Below are 16,581 nucleotides of genomic sequence, written 5' to 3'. Positions count from 1 at the left end.
CGGGGGGCCTGCGGGCGTGATCTTCCAAGTCTTCGAGGCGCGATCCGGGGACCCGCCGGGCGGGGCGGGCTGAGAGGTCCAGCTGCTGGGGTCTGGAGCGGTGGGGCCGAGAGGCACGCCTTGGGCGCGGGATGGGGCTGAGCCTGGGGAGCGAGGGTCGGCTGCAGCCTGGGGCCCTGGGTGGGGCTCGGGGACGTAGGAGAACTCAAAGGTTGTCCCGTGAGGCTTTGGGGGGTCAGTTGAGGTGGGGCTGAGGCGAGCCTTAGAGAGGGTGCAGGGTCAGGGGTTACGGGAGGGGCTGCAGGGTGGTCGGGAGAACGGGGCCCCAGGCAGGGCTCTCCCTGCGTGCGTGGCCCTAGCACTGTTTGGGGACTAAGCATGTTTCTGGCTGCGGGAGTGCGCAGGGTCGCTGTAAAGGGTGGGGATGCGAGGATAGGACAGGCACCTGGGGGGCAGTTGGAAATGTTAGCCAGAACAGAGATTGTGATTTAGCACATGGACCAGGTTCTCCGCTGGTATGTTGCTTGAGCTCTTCGGTGAAATTACCCCGTGGGGGGGGGGGTTGGGGGGGTGGCGGGGGATGTTAGGGTTTTGCTTGCATCCAGGAATGGGTAAATTAAATGCATTTACTGCTTTGGGGAGGAGACAGTGATTACGCTTAGATCTGTGTTTTAGGACCCAGACCCAGAGTGAAACGTACTTCTCGGGATGGTTAGTGTTACCCAGCTTTCTCCTGGGAACCCCCTTTTCTCCTCACCCTCCTCGGTCCAGTTACAGTATTGCTCCCCAGGGCCTCTCGATTCCCTCTCCCTGGCTCCCTAGGATTGCAGTGTTTCTTGCTCTGCGTGTGTGTGTCTCCCGCCCATTTTCCTGCTGCTGCGCTTTTGGCAACTGCCTCTGCTCTTTCCCAGGGATGGTTGTGGCATTGCATCAGGGGATATTTGTGCTTGTAATTTGCTCACTCAGCCCGGGAAGAGGGAGAATAGTATGCTGCAGAGATGGGGGTGGGGTGGGGGGGGTGTGCCGTCAGCCCGGCTGGGCAGACAGAGAAATGGGTGTGGTGAGGGAATACAGCTGCTCTAGGCCTATAGGGTAACACTGCCCAGTCATCAGCTCAAAGAGATTCAAAGAGCGGCAGCAGCAGCTATTTTTATAAATCAGTTCTGAATCCAAGCTGAGCACATGGATTTAGAGTGAACAGTTGTCATGCTCTAACTATTATGGGCTGGGTGTTTGGTAGACAACACTAGAGTTGCTAAGCAAGAGACTCCATCTGTACAGTGCAGGGGGTACTTGTAGCATTTTAACTGCGCTTCTCAACTCTCTTGCATGGGACATCTCTTGTCAGGGGATGTCTTTTAAATTGATGTGGTTTGATGGTCCATACCGCTGCTTTTTTTTTTTTAATGAATTTATTTATTTTTGGCTGCGTTGGGTCTTCGTTGCTGCGTGCGGGCTTTCTCTAGTTGCAGCGAGCGGGAGCTACTCTTCGTGGCGGTGCGCAGGCTTCTCGTTGCGGTGGCTTCTCTTGTTGTGGAGCACGGGCTCTAGGCCTGCGGGCTTCAGTAGTTGTGGCTCATGGGCTCTAGAGCGCAGGCTCAGTAGTTGTGGTGCACAGGTTTAGTTGCTCCGCGGCATGTGGGATCTTCCCGGACCAGGGCTCGAACCCGTGTCCCCGGCATTGGCAGGAGGATTCTTAACCACTGGGCCACCAGGGAAGTCCCATACCGCTGCTTTTTAAATGAAATGTTTTTACCTCAATTATACACTTCCTTTCAAATTTGCCTTAAATATAGTAAAGCTATCACTTTTTGAGCACTTGCCATCTTCCAGGCACTAGCTGTTGGTGTTTATTTACAGATGAGGAAATTTAGACTGACAGGAATCAAGGTCACACAGATAAAGTGTCATCCACACCAAGGTCCCTCTGACTCCCACAGTAGTTCAGAAACTGGACATTTCAGAAACTGGACATTTTTGGTTCACACAGGGGTGATTTAAGCACTTAAGAATTTATTCATGCAGAGTAATCTCACTGGAGACTGATAAGCCAGATATCAGTTTATTTACATCAGGGACTTCCCTGGTGGTCCATGGGTAAGACTCTGTGCTCCCAATGCAGGGGGCCCGGGTTCAATCCCTGGTTGGGGAACTAGATTCTGTATGCATGCATGCCACAACTAAGAGTCCACATGCCGCAATGAAGATCCCGCATGCCGCAGCGAAGACCCAGTGCAGCTGAAATAAATAAATATTTAAAAATTTAAAAAATTTTTGTCCAAAGTTTTAAGTGCCATATGCACATGGGAATTAATTATCCACTGGCCAGGGCACCTCCTTTGTTTCTGGGCAGCCAAATCAGTAATAAGGATGCGGTTGATTATAGAATTGAAACTAAGGGCACGGGATGTTCTTAGGGGATGTTTTAATCAAGTCACAGAAGCCTAGTGGGTCTGCCTTCTTTCTCCACTGTGCAAACTCCTATTGGGTTGGCCAAAAAGTTCCTTCGGGTTTTTTTCCGTAACTTATGGAATACGTATGTTGGACAGTGCTGGGGAGATTCTAACACATTTCCCCACTGTCTCAGTTTTTTAAGTCGTCTCTTCATATATTTGTCATACCAGCATATACTTACTTGAGTTAAAATTCCCAAATTTATAAATAAGTTTATATTACATATTTAAAAAGTCATTTTCCATTGTTTGCTGACAGTGAAGGAAACACCTGTCTTTCTTATGCCTAGTGGCTTAGCTTTACTTTTTAGAGGGTATGAAAACTTTTATTAATTAATTGGCTTTCAGGGGAGAGTAGGACAAGTTTGTCATACTTTTTCAAAATGGCTTGAGAACAAGGAAAGATACTTGCTTGCAGTTTTAATTTTGGTTGTAGGGTGGGGGTGGGAGTGAGTGTTCCCTTGTGTGGTTTGAACGTCCCACCTACATCAAGATAGGTTGCTTAGTTTTAGAGATATGGTTCCTATTGATCTTAGGGTCTTGTTCTTTTTCCTAATCTTGTTTCTGAATTTGGTGGTCCATCCTTTGGCTTCGTAAACTTTTGCTGTTGATACTTCAAATTTTTTTTTAATAAATTTATTTATTTATTTATTTACTTATTTATTTTTGGCTGTGTTGGGTCTTCGTTTCTGTGCGAGGGCTTTCTCTAGTTGCGGCGAGCGGGGGCCACTCTTCATCGCGGTGCGCGGGCCTCTCATTGTCGCGGCCTCTCTTGTTGCGGAGCACAGGCTCCAGACGCGCAGGCTCAGTAGTTGTGGCTCACGGGCCTAGTTGCTCCGCGGTATGTGGGATCTTCCCAGACCAGGGCTCAGAACCCGTGTCCTCTGCATTGGCAGGCAGATTCTCAACCACTGCGCCACCAGGGAAGCCTCGATACTTCAAATTTTTGACATCACTATTTTCCTCCTCCTCCTTCTCCTCCTCCTTTTTAAATATTAAGCATCAGTCATTGATATGTAGGTTTTATTTTTCTTTAAAAAGCAAGAAAATCTGAGAGGAACATTTTGAAGTCATCTTGGTGTAGTTCATTTGACTTGCTCAGTGTGAAAAGGAAACCGAGTAGATACCAACTGATTTCACTTTGTCCTTCTAAATGGCGCTCTTAGAACCAGGTTACTGTGGCCTTATTGCTAGGAGTGAGTATGTTGAGGACAGTTAGGGTCAAGAAAGGGGATAGAGCAAACTGATATATATGAGGGGTTTGTACACACTACCTTCTTAGAGCATTGTAGGCTAATTTCTCAACGCACACCTTAGGGGAACTACTTCGTATGTCATTAAAATTTTAAGCTTGAAAGTCAACCAAATTTACTTTTGTGATTCTTTACAGGTTGAAAAGTTAATCTTCTCACCGTAAAACCCATTTAAAAATAAATAAATAAATAAACATAATTTTTGGCTGCGTCTGGTGCTGTGCGCGGGCTTTCTCTAGTTGCGGAGGGCGGGGACTACTCTTCCTTGCGGTGCGTCAGCCTCTCATTGCGGTGGCTTCTCTTGTTGCAGAGCACAGGCTCTAGGCATGCAGCCTTCAGTAGTTGTGGCACGTAGGCTTCAGTAGTTGTGGCTCGTGGGCTCTAGAGCGCAGGCTCAGTAGTTGTGGCACACGGGCTTAGTTGCTCTGCGGCATGTGGGATCTTCCCAGACCAGGGCTTGAACCCATGTCTCCTGCATTGGTAGGCGGATTCTTAACCACTGCGCCACCAGGGAAGCCCCGTAAAACCCATTTTGTTAGTTTGCATTTAAGTATCGTTTGAAATGTATTTATAACCTTTCCTCACTCTCCCTAATTTTACAAGGAAAATGCAATTTAAAAAAACCTTTTATTTTGAGATAATTTTAGATTACAGAAGAGTTGTAAAGATAGTAGTATACAATTTCTGTATACTCTTCATTCAGCTTCCCTTAATGTTAACATCTTATATAATCGTCATACCTTTATCAAAATTAAGAAATCAACATTAGTTTAATGTTATCAACTAACTTACAGACTTTCCTCTGATTTCCCCAGTTTTTCCACACTGATACTCTTTTTGTGTTACAGGATTCAATCCAGGATGCCACATTGCACTTTAGATGTCATGGTTCCTTAGTTTCTTCCAACCAGTGACAGTTTCTTGGTTTCTCCTTGCTTTTGACGCTTGACACTTTTGAAGAATAGTGGTCATTCATAGAGTGTTCCTGAATTTGCATTTTCTGTGTTCCCTTGATTAGCCTGAGGTTAGGCATTTTAGGGAAGATAACCAGAGAGATAGTATGCCCTTCTTGTCCCATCATATTTCATATCAGAGGATATCTGATATCAACACGATTTATTACTGATGTTAACTTTGGTAGCTTGATTGAAAGTAGTGTGGCTGCCTGCTTTCAATAAAGTGACTCTTTTTCCGTTTCCTTACTTCATTTGTTAGAAGCTAGAAATGAGTCACCGAGTCAAGCCCACACTCCAGGGCAAGGGAATTTAAGCTCCACCTCCTGAAGGGATGAGTATCAAAGAATTTGTGAGCGTATGTTAAAACCACCCACAGTAATTAGTAAATATCTCTGTGAGGCTAAACAAAGATCTGATTTTCTTTCTTAAAGTTTCACCCACTAACTTTAGCACTCATCAGTGAAACTTGCCTGCAGCAGCAATTATTATTGTGTTAGTCTAGTGGTGATTTTCTGTTTCCCTCATTCCTCTTACATTTATTATTTGGAATTCTTCTGTAAGGAAGATTTGTGCCTTTCCCCCATTTATTTATTTAATCATTTATATCAGTATGGATTCATGAATATTTTTCTCCCTTTGGATTGTAATCCAGTACTATATTTTGTTGCATAAATTCTTATAGCTTTGGCCATTTGCCACCTATGTTCTTTTGACATGAGGCGCTCCCCCCCCTTTTTTTTTGGATCACATTTTTACTTTCTGGTGCTGCAAGATGCTCCAGTCTCATCTTGTATTTCCCCTGCCCTGGCCCTAGAACCAACCATTTCTTCAAGGAGCTCTGGTTTCTTTTATTGCAGAAAAATATTTAGAAACCAAGGTCTGGTTTCTAAATAAACTGGGTGTACTCATTGCTACTGGGATATCACTGCTTCTTGGCACTCTTAGGGAACAGAGCTAGGAAATATATGTATGTATACTGACCCAGGTATACACATACCTATTTTGTTTTGTTTTGGCCACGCCTTGCAGCTTGCAGGATCTTAGTTCCCCAACCAGGGATTGAACCTGCGCCCTCAACAGTGAAAAGGCAGAGAGTCCTAACCACTGGACCACCAGGGAATTCCCTACACAGATCTGTTTCTGTATCTATCTGTATATACATATAAACATGGGTTCATACTGGTCTCTTCTGGCTCTAATCCAGCACCACAGAGCTCATTCTAGCATTCACCTCCTTGCTTATTTGTAATTTCTTTTTCTGTCAGTGAGAAACTTGGTTCTTATTATTTATAATAGATATACTTAATAGTCCAACCCTAGTGTATGTGTAAAGTAGGAAAATGCAGGGGGTTTTTCTTTAGTATTTCTTCTTTTTTAATTTAAATTTTATTTTATATTGGAGTATAACTGATTTACAATATTATGTTAGTTTCAGGTGGAAAATGCAGTTTTAATTGTCACATAAGGTAAATTCTAAAGTATGTTGCAGCTAACTAATTTAAATTATATTCCTGTAATATTGGTATTTTAAATTACTATTTTTCAGTTCCAGTGGAGAGGTGAAGTCATTTGCCCCTGGCCAAACAGGAAGTGAGTGACTGTAGCTGGAATTGGTGACCTATTCTCACTCCCAATGAAAAGCTTAATCCCAAGCAAAGCAGTCTCTTCATATCAAGTATCTTGACCAACAGGTCAACCTTTATCCCTTCTTGGTGGGATTGTTCCTTTTAATTAAAGAAATTCCTGGGTTTTAGGTTTTTTTTTAAACTTTGGCAGTGTTGAGAGCAAAAATAATTCCTTTACTGGACTTCTTCCTACTTGTAGAATCATAGACTTGGTAGAGATCTTAGAGATAATCTAGTGCAGTTTTTCACACAGTATAAGTGATTCATCCAGTCCTCTCTTTTAGGAAGTATTCCCCTAGACAGGGACTTCACAGCTGGTGGCTATCAATTCCAGGTTTGCAAATTTGTCATTTTAGAAAGACTTCCTTGATAATTATCTCAGAGCTGCCTCCCTGCAGTTTTTATTCACTGGTTCTAATTTTGCTGTCTACAATTATTCCTTGTAGCTCCAATCTCCACTTTACAGCTATTCAGTGACAGTTATTTTGTCCCACTTAAATTTTTTATTTTCCAGACTAAACAGTTTTTTCCTTCTAGCCACCTCTTCTGAAATGTGCTTTCTAAACTTTTTACCGTGTTGGGCATCATCCTCTGGACATGCTACAGTTTGTCACATATGTTCTGATCCAGATACTACTGTATTAGGCCCTGAAAGTAAAGTGATTAAGGAATTTAAAATGATCCCTGCCCTTGGGGAGCTTAGTTTCCATCAGTGTTGCTTTAGAATAAATTAGGTTCTTTTTTCTTTCAATATCCACTTTTCAGTGTTAGTTTATACTTGTGTGGTAGTAAGGTCACCTGTAGGTCTTTTTTTCTCTAGAACTGCTATTAACCCAAGTCTTTGTCCTCAGTTGGTTGTTTGTTTGGTTTTTTAAAATTAATTAATTAATTTATTTTTGGCTGCGTTGCGTCTTTGTTGCTGCGCGTGGGCTTTCTCTAGTGGTGAGGGGGGGCTACTCGTTGCGGTGTGCAGGCTTCTCGTTGCGGTGGCTTCTCTTGTCGCGGAGCACGGGCTCTAGGTGTGTGGGCTTCAGTAGTTATGGCATGTGGGCTCACTAGTTGTGGCTCGTGGGCTCTAGAGCACAGGCTCAGTAGTTGTGGCGCACGGGCTTAGTTGCTCCGCGGCATGTGGGATCTGGCCCAGGGCTCAAACCCATGTCCCCTGCACTGGCAGGCGGATTCTTAACCACTGTGCCACCAGGGAAGCCCCTGGTTGGTTTTTTGAATCTATGTGTTGGACTTTTTTACACTCCTATATTCCTTCTGTAACTCCTGATTTCTGTCCATTGTTCCAAAGGGGAATCCTGATTCTGTTATCCTTTGCCTTTGTTATCCTTTCTACGTCTATAACTTTGATATGTTCTTTCTTTATTTTTCCTTGAATAGATTAAGAAAATATTCACCTAGAGAATGCCAAGATCAGATCCTAGTAGTAGGTAATTAGAAATAAAACTTCATGCTTTATTTTCTCCTTACTTCTTTTTTTTTTTTTTTGGGCCTGACTCATAATTTAATAGGTGTATAGGTCCGGGTCCCTTATTTCTGCTGCTCACGGGTCCACTGCTCTGGAGTCAGGGTTTTCTGCTCAAAGGCATGGATGTGCAGGAGCTCTTCTGCTAGGCAACTGTTCACAAGCCGGTGTCTCTGAAGCAGCGGCTTTCCCTCAAACTTGGCTGACACCACGAGGACTCGGAAGCTGGATGCGCAACGGTTGGGAGTCGTGTCCTCCACTTCCATGTGTTCCGCCTCCAGGTCCCGCTGCAGCTTCTCCCGGAGATACTCAGCGCTGAGTTCCATTGTGGCAGCCCAACGGGGGCGACAGCCCAGCGGGGACGGAACCTAAAAAAAAAATTATTTACTTATTTGGTTGCACCGGGTCTTAATTGTGGCAGGCGGGCTCCTTAGTTGTGGCAGGTGGGCTTCTCAGTTGTGGTCCATGGGCTCCTTAGTTGTGTCATGCAAACCCTTAGTTGCGGCATGCATGTGGGATCTAGTTCCCTGACCAGGGATCGAACCTGGGCCTCCAATATTGGGAGTCTTAGCCACTGGACCACCAGGGAAGTCCCCTGTTCTTTTGTTATTGTTTTGTCTACCTTTCATTACCAGACATGAAGAATTTTTTTTTTTTTTTTGGCCGTGCTGCCTGGCATGTGGAATCTTAGTTCCCTGACCAGGGATTGAACCCAAACCCCCTTTAGTGGGATCTCAGAGTCTTAACCACTGGATCGCCAGGGAACTCGCAAGAAATTCTTTTAAAAAAGCATCCTTGGGGGAATTCCCTGGTGGTCCAGTGGTTAAGACTCCATGCTGTCACTGCAGAGGGCCCTGGTTCAATCCCTGGTCGGGGAATTCAGATCCTGCAAGCTGCACAATATGGTAAAAAAAAAAAAAAAAAAAAAAAAAAAAATATTATGATAGATTCTTTTTTTTTTTTTTCAAATTCATTTATTTTATTTATTATTTTTGGCTGCGTTGTGTCTTTGTTGTTGCGTGTGGGCTTTCTCTAGTTGCGATGAGCGGGGGCTACTCTTCCTTGTGGTGCGCGGGCTTCTCATTGCAGTGGCTTCTCTTGTGGAGCACAGGCTCTAGTGCGCGGGCTTCGGTAGTTGTGGCTCGTGGGCTTCAGTAGTTGTGGCTCGCGGGCTCTAGAGCGCAGGCTCAGTAGTTGTGGCGCATGGGCTTAGTTGCTCCACGGCATGTGGGATCTTCCCGGACCAAGGCTCGAGCCCATGTCCCCTGCATTGGCAGGCGGATTCTTAACCACTGCGCCACCAGGGAAGCCCTAGATTCTTAAATATATATTTAATTACTGAGTCAGACAGTGTGTAACTTTAAGGCTTTTGATACATTTTGCAAAATTGCTTTCTGGAAGATTGTACATTCTTTTTTTTTTTTTTTTTTTTTAATTAATTTATTTTGATTATTTATTTATTTATTTTTGGCTGTGTTGGGTCTTCATTGCTGTGTGCCGGCTTTGTCTAGTTGCGGCGAGCGGGTGCTACTCTTCGTGTGGTGCGCGGGCTTCTCATTGCGGTGGCTTCTCTTGTTGCCGAGCACAGGCTCTAGGCGCGTGGGCTTCAGTAGTTGTGGCACACGGGCTAGTTGCTCCACGGCATGTGGGATCTTCCCGGACCAGGGCTCGAACCCGTGTCCCCTGCATTGGCAGGCGGATTCTTAACCACCGGACCACCAGGGAAGTCCCAAGATTGTACATTCTTACCAATGCCCATTTCATCATACCCTTGGTAGCATTGAGAATTATCATTAAGAAAATTTTATCATTAAAAAAATTGTACATTAAAAATTGCTGATTTAATAGGTTAAATAGGAAAAAAAATCTCACATCTGTCTTTTTTTTAAACGGTGACAGAAAAAGTATTGCATAGTCATATACCTAATAATCAAGGGTAAGATTGGATCACTAAGAATGAGGTTCTCTGAAATAGCTGGTTGCCTAGTACTCAATCACTGTCCATTTTAGCGTGATTCTCTTGGGTTGGGTATAATTTAAAGTGAATGTCAGCAGGCTACCCAGACAGCTGTTCTTTAGCAAACTAAAATGGGGGTAACATTAATAACGGAGACAAAATAAATGTTTGAAGGATATTCTGAACAATTTTGTATGCATAGTGTAGCTGAGGCTTGCTGAAATGCCTCAGGGGCAAACAAGCCAGTTCATCAGTCAGGAATAGGGGTGCCTTTCAACTAATCTGTCTCACAGGGCTGTTGTGAGAATTAAGAGATATGTGAATGGGAAAGTACTCTTTAAAATGCTAGCGAGATATTGCCTAGTGATCCAGATCAAAGTATAGTCTTGGTGGATATGGAATTGGTGGTGTATTGGTGTTTTCAATGGAAATTGCATTGTCTCTAAGTTTCATTTTTATCATATATATAGTAAATTGGCTATGAAACGTGAAATTCATGGACTCATGAAACCACTTTGAGGCCCAGAATAATTGTCTTCTTTGAGGTCACATGCCACATTTGTAGCTGAGTCAGGACTTGAAGTTTAATCTCTAGCATTCTTTTTACTATGTTCAGCTTAATACCACAGGTACTTCTGTTATCTTCTTTGTGCATAGCACTGTGATAAGTGCTGCAGGTGATTTTTTAATTTTTAATTTTAATTTTATTTATTTGTTTGGTTTTGTTTTTTTAGAAAATTATACCAGTAGTGCTCGTATATTATCCTACATTTGCTTCAAACTTTTTTTTTTTTTTAATTAAAAATTAATTATTTATTTATTTTTGGCTGTGTTGGGTCTTCGTTTCTGTGCGAGGGCTTTCTCCAGTTGCGGCAAGCGGGGGCCACTCTTCATCGCGGTGCGCGGGCCTCTCACTATCACGGCCTCTCTTGTTACGGAGCACAGGCTCCAGACGCGCAGGCTCAGTAGTTGTGGCTCATGGGCCCAGTTGCCCTGCAGCATGTGGGATCTTCCCAGATTGGCAGGCAGATTCTCAACCACTGCGCCACCAGGGAAGCCCTTTTGTTTTGTTTTGTTTGTTTGTTTGTTTTTGGCCACAGCTTGCAGCTTGAGGGCTCTTAGTTCCCGACCAGGGATTGAACCACAGTAGTGAAAGCACTGAGTCCTAACCGCTGGACTGCCGGGGATTTTCCTTTTTTTTTTTTTTTTTTTGCTATGTTGTTACACTTTTTTCTTCCCACAATTTTTAAAGCTTATAGTCCATTTTTAGTTACTATAAGATATTGGCTGTATTCCCTGTGTTGTACAATATATCCTTGTAGCTTATTTTATATGTAATAGTTTGTACCACTTAATCCCCTACCCCTATCTTGCCCCTCCCCACTTCCCTCTCCCCACTGGTAACCACTAGTTTGTTCTCTATATCTGTGAGTCTGCTTTTTTGTTATATTCACTAGCCTGTTGTATTTTTTAGATTCCACATATAAGTGATATCATACAGTTAAATATACTGTTCTTTAAAACAGTTCTTCAAATGCTTCTTTCTTGGCCTTGAGGTGGTAATGAAGAGATGGTATTATTCAGGCAATCAGAAGCATAAAGATTATAGATTCTTAGGATTAAAAATATAAGGACCCTTAGAGAGGAATGTAATTCACCATACCTTAGGTATTGTGTTCAGTTTTAAGAACCACATTTTCAGAGACATGGATGATCTAGAGCCTATCCAGAAGAAAGCAGTCTGGCTTGTGATGAAGGTAGACATCAAATGATTTGACGTACTATTTAAGGAATTAGAGCTATTTCCTTTGGAGAAGAAATAGGTGGGGGCAACTATTTTCAAATATATCAAGATCTGGCAAGTGGAAGAGGGATTAGATTTAGTATTTTGTTGCTTTGGCAGAACAGAACCATCAAGTCAAGGAGAAAAGTGGAATGAAACTTCCTTAGAAGACAGTGAGTTTCCTTTGACTACTAATGTTAGAGCAGAGCCTGGGTCGTGGTCTAGAGATACTGAGAAGGTGGTTAGGTTGAATCACCTTCAAGGTCTTTGTAAGTGGTTTTTAATGTTATTGAGTACAGATCCCTTTGAGAATCTAACACCTTCTATGTATGCATATGTCTATTTTGCTCTCATCCTTGAAAAGTACTTTTTCTGGGTATAGAATTGTATGTTTGCTTATATTTTCTTTTATATTGAATTAGTCATTCCATTATCTTTTGGCTTACACTATTACTGTTGGGAAGTTACTCTTGGTGTTCGTTTCTGTCAAGTATTCTATGGCAGTCCTAGTAGTTGATTACCTAAAACTGTGTACAATTTGAGGGTACTTGGCTTATCCAGATTATGAGAACCTTGGGTGCCAGTGCACATAAGGGATATTCTGTGGCAGTAATTTCTCAGGAATTTTTGGTTCTTTTGCCACTACCGCAGGCTTCTTTGTGTCCCCTGGGGTTGTGGAAAATTGGGTCTTGGTTTAAATCTGGTTCACCTTCAGAGGTAAAGTGGGGTGTCTCTTTATGAGACTTAACCTTGGGAGGGCCCTGATTTCTGTCTGCCTTGCTCTGTGTGGCCCTTGAACTGAAGCTCTAGTTTAGGGCTTCTCAGATTTTAGTGTGTATGTAGAGGATCTGGTTATAATGGAGATTCTGATTCTGAGGAACCAAATTCACCTATTGAAGAATATCTTGGTTGCTTCCAAGTTTTGACAATTATGAATAAAGCTGCTATAAACACTAACGGGCAGGTTTCTGCATGGACGTAAGTTTTCAACTAATTTGGGTAAATACCAGAGACCACGATTGCTGGATTGGATGGTAAGACTGTGTTTTGTAAGAAGCTGCCAAATTGTCTTCCAAAGTGGCTGTACCATTTAATATTCCCATTAGCAATGAATCAAAGTTCCTGTTGCTCCACATCCTAGTCGGCATTTGATGATGTCAGTGTTTTGGATTTTGGCCTTTCTAATAGATATTTGGTGCTATCTCATTGTTTTAATTTGCAATTCCTAATGACATGATGTTGAGCATCTTTTCATACTCTTATTTGCCATTATGTTTCTTATGTGCCATTATGTTTCTTCTCTTGTGAGGTGTCTGTTCAGATCTTTTGCCCATTTAAAAAAATCTATTTGTTCATTTTTTTCTTTCTTGTTTAAAAAATTTTTATAAATTTATTTATTTATATATTATTTTTGGCTACATTGGGTCTTTGTTGCTGCACGTGTGCTTTCTCTAGTTGCGGTGAGCGGGGGCTACTCTTTGTTGCGGTGCACAGGCTTCTCATTGAGGCGGCTTCTCTTGTTGTGGAGCACGGCCTTTAGGTGCCTGGGCTTCAGTAGTTGTGGCACATGGGCTTCAGTAGTTGTGGCTCGCGGGCTCTAGAGCGCAGGCTCAGTAGTTGTGGCGCACGGGCTGGTTGCTCTGCGGCATGTGGGATCTTCCTGGACCAGGTATCGAACCCGTGTCCCCTGCATTGGCAGGTGGATTCTTAACCACTGCGCCACCAGGGAAGTCCTGTTCATTTCTCATTGTTGAGTTTTAAGAGTTTTTTGTATATTTTGGGTACCAGTCCTTTATCAGATTTGTGTTTTGCAAATATTTTCTCCCAGTCTGTAACTTGTCTTTTCATTTTCTTAACGGTGCATTTTACAAATGAAAAGTTTTAATTTTATTTTTATTTATTTTTAAAATTTCTTTGGCTGTGCTGCACGGCTTGTGGGATCTTAGTTCCCTGACCAGGGATTGAACCTGGGCTCGCGGCAGTGAAAGCGCAAAGTCCTAACCACTGGACTGCCAGGGAATTCCCTAGTCTTCCTTAGTTTTGATGGGTTCTCTAGGACTTTGTTCTGTTGCAGTTTCTGCAGCATTCAGGAGCATAACTGTTAAGACTTTTTAGTAGGCAAGAAAGGTCAGCATAATGACTTGCCTTGTGTTATATAACATTCCAAAGGAAATGGATTAGTAATGTTATGAATGCCTGAGTTTGTACTAGTTGGGATGTGACCCAGGTACCTTTTGGTGATGGAACTGTTTATTGTTTACCGCAGAGTTCTGCTGCAAACTGACACTTCCTGAAGCTGTGTATATTAAAAACTATATGATTGGGGGAAAAAAGAAAAAAGGCTGTATGATTGGGATTTTAAAGACCAGAGGTTTAAGAGAGATATTCAAGAGTAGTTTAATTCTGAAATAATTAAGGCTTCATATGTCCATAGATTTAATGGACCATAAAGAATCAAAGTAAGGATGGTTGGCCATTATTCTAAAGCTGATATCCTGGGTAGTTTTTATCATTATCAACTTAGTTTATGTAGTTTTGGCTGTAACCCTGTACTTTTACTTGCATTATTCAGTCACGAAGTCTGTTAATTGGCTGTTAACTCTACTTTCACTTTCATTACTAATCATGAAGGCTGCTGATGCTGCACCTTTATTTTCAGATCAGGTGTCCATGCAGGGGAACTTATGTCAGAAAAGACGGCTGTTTTATTGGTTTTAAGTGAAGTGACAACACAGGTCCCTGTATACATTTTTTTCCTTTCATTAATGAATTGATTGGGTCTTTCTGGTAGAATAAGAGACTGTCTTGTTATTGAATGACGGGTTTTGTCAGGTAAAAGGTTTTGTCAGGTAAAAGGAGATGGTCACCAATTGTGACAGTTAATCTTAAAGACATTCTGTTCAAGATACATCCCATTTAGCCAGACCCAGTTAAAATCAGACATACTGACGAAGAGTTAGGCGAGTAGAATATAAGATTTTTGGCCTAAGGACATTTGAAAGTGGGTGGGTATACATAGTATTTATGTGTGCTTCTTGGTTTCTAAAGAATCTCTGCTATATGGTAATTTCAAATTTCATATGTGGTACTCTTTTTTTCAATTTAGGTTTATATTTTATTATTTTTATTGAAGTATACTTGATTTACAATGTTGTGTTAGTCTCTAGTGTATAGCAAAGTGATTTAGTTATACATAAATATATATATATATATATTCTTTTCCATATTCTTTTCCATTATGGTTTAAACAGGATATTGAATATAGTTCCCCTGTGCTACACAGTAGGATCTTGTTGTTGATCTGTTTTATATATAGTTCTTTGTATCTGCTAATCCCAAACTCCTAATTGTTCTCTCCCCTTCCCCCTTTCCCCTTTGGTAACCATAAGTTTGTTTTCTATGTCTGTGAGTCTGTTTCTGTTTCTTAAATAAGTTCATTTGTATCATATATTATTTTTAAAATTTATTTATTTAATTTATTTATTTTTGGCTGTGTTGGATCTTCGTTGCTGCACGCGGGCTTTCTCTAGTTGTGGCGAGCTGGGGCTACTCTTTGTTGCGGTGCACAGGCTTCTCATTGCAGTGGCTTCTCTCGTTGCAGAGCACGGGCTTTAGGTGCGTGGGCTTCAGTAGTTGCAGCACGCAGGCTCAGTAGTTGTGGCTCGCGGGCTCTAGAGCACAGGCTCAGTAGTTGTGGCACATGGACTTAGTTGCTCTGCGGCACGTGGGATCTTCCCGGACCAGGGTTCGAACCTGTGTCCCTTGCATTGGCAGGCGGATTCTTAACCACTGCACCACCAGGGAAGCCCTGCATCATATTTTAGATTCCACATATAAATGATATCATATGGTATTTGTCTTTCTGACTTACTTCACTTAGTATGATAATCTCTAGGTCCATCCATGTTGCTGCAAATAACATTATTTCATTCTTTTTCTTATGGCTGAGTAATATTCCATTGTATATATGTACCGCATCTACTTTATCCATTCATCTGTCGATGGACGTTTAGGTTGCTTCCATGTCTTGGCTGTTTGTTTTTTTTTTTTAATTTGGCTGCTCCAGATCTTAGTAGTGGCAGCGGGCTTCTTAGTTGCAGCATGCATGTGGGATCTAGTTCCCCGACCAGGGATCGAACCTGGCCCCCTGCATTGGGAGCATGGTGTCTTACCCACTGGACCACCAGGGAAGTCCCTTGGCTATTGTAAATAGTGTTGCTATGAGCATTGGGGTGGACATACATGGTACTTTTAAGCCCTGAAAGCTTTCTTTCTCTTTCTTCTTCGTTTTTGTTTTCCCTAACAAGCCAGCAATAAATTGACTAAAATGATGAGGTAATATCTTTCTAGCTCATTGTAGTCTAAGTCTGAGTTACTGTTCTCTTTGTGGAAAAATTCCGGGATACTTTATTTTCTTGAAAGAGACTTTTTTTTTTGGCACTTGTTTTAAGGTTGTTTTGTTTAAAGCCAATGATATGGAGCTGTTGGGTTTTTTAAGCATCTTATTTTTGAAATGTTGCTTATATTATTCAATCTAATTCAATAAGTGTTTTTTAAATTTTTTTTCTTTCCTTTTTTTTTTTGGCTGTGCCGTGCAGCTTGTGGGATCTCAGTTCCATGACCAGGGATTGAACCTAGGCCACAGTGGTGAAGGCTCAGAATCCTAATCCACTAGGCCACCAGGGAACTCCCCAATAAGTGTTTCTTGAGTATTTGGTATGTTCTAGGTTCAGTTTAGGTGCTATGGCTATAAGACTATGTTAAGTCCTGCCTTAAGAAGTCCAAATATTTAGTATGTTTGTCAGGTTTTTTTTAAAATTAATTTTTATTGGAGTATAGTTGCTTTACAATGTTGTGTTAGTTTGTACTGTACAGCAAAATGAATCAGCTATACATATACACATATCCTTTCTTATTTGGATTTCCTTCCCATTTAGGTCACCACAGAGCATTGAGTAGAGTTCCCTGTGCTATACAGTAGGTTCTCATTAGTTATCTATTTTATACATAGTATCAATAGTAGTTTTTTATATAATTTTTAAATTCTGTTTTTCAATTAAACTTTTAACTTGGAGATAATTGT

General features: G+C 41.9%; 1 protein-coding gene across 1 annotated transcript; it reads right to left on the bottom strand.

The window, feature by feature from the left end:
- Positions 1–7,816: 7,816 nt before the first annotated feature.
- Positions 7,817–8,144, bottom strand: LOC118903145 (bolA-like protein 2). Its single transcript, XM_036867882.1, has one exon. The coding sequence runs from the start codon at positions 8,082–8,084 to the stop codon at positions 7,824–7,826; it is 261 nt and encodes an 86-aa protein (XP_036723777.1). The 5' UTR covers positions 8,085–8,144; the 3' UTR covers positions 7,817–7,823.
- Positions 8,145–16,581: the final 8,437 nt, after the last annotated feature.

Source organism: Balaenoptera musculus, chromosome 11, assembly GCF_009873245.2.
Source record: "Balaenoptera musculus isolate JJ_BM4_2016_0621 chromosome 11, mBalMus1.pri.v3, whole genome shotgun sequence".
Classification (NCBI taxonomy): domain Eukaryota; kingdom Metazoa; phylum Chordata; class Mammalia; order Artiodactyla; family Balaenopteridae; genus Balaenoptera; species Balaenoptera musculus.
Note: the sequence above shows the minus strand (reverse complement) of the source record. Positions and strands in the feature narration are given on the sequence as shown.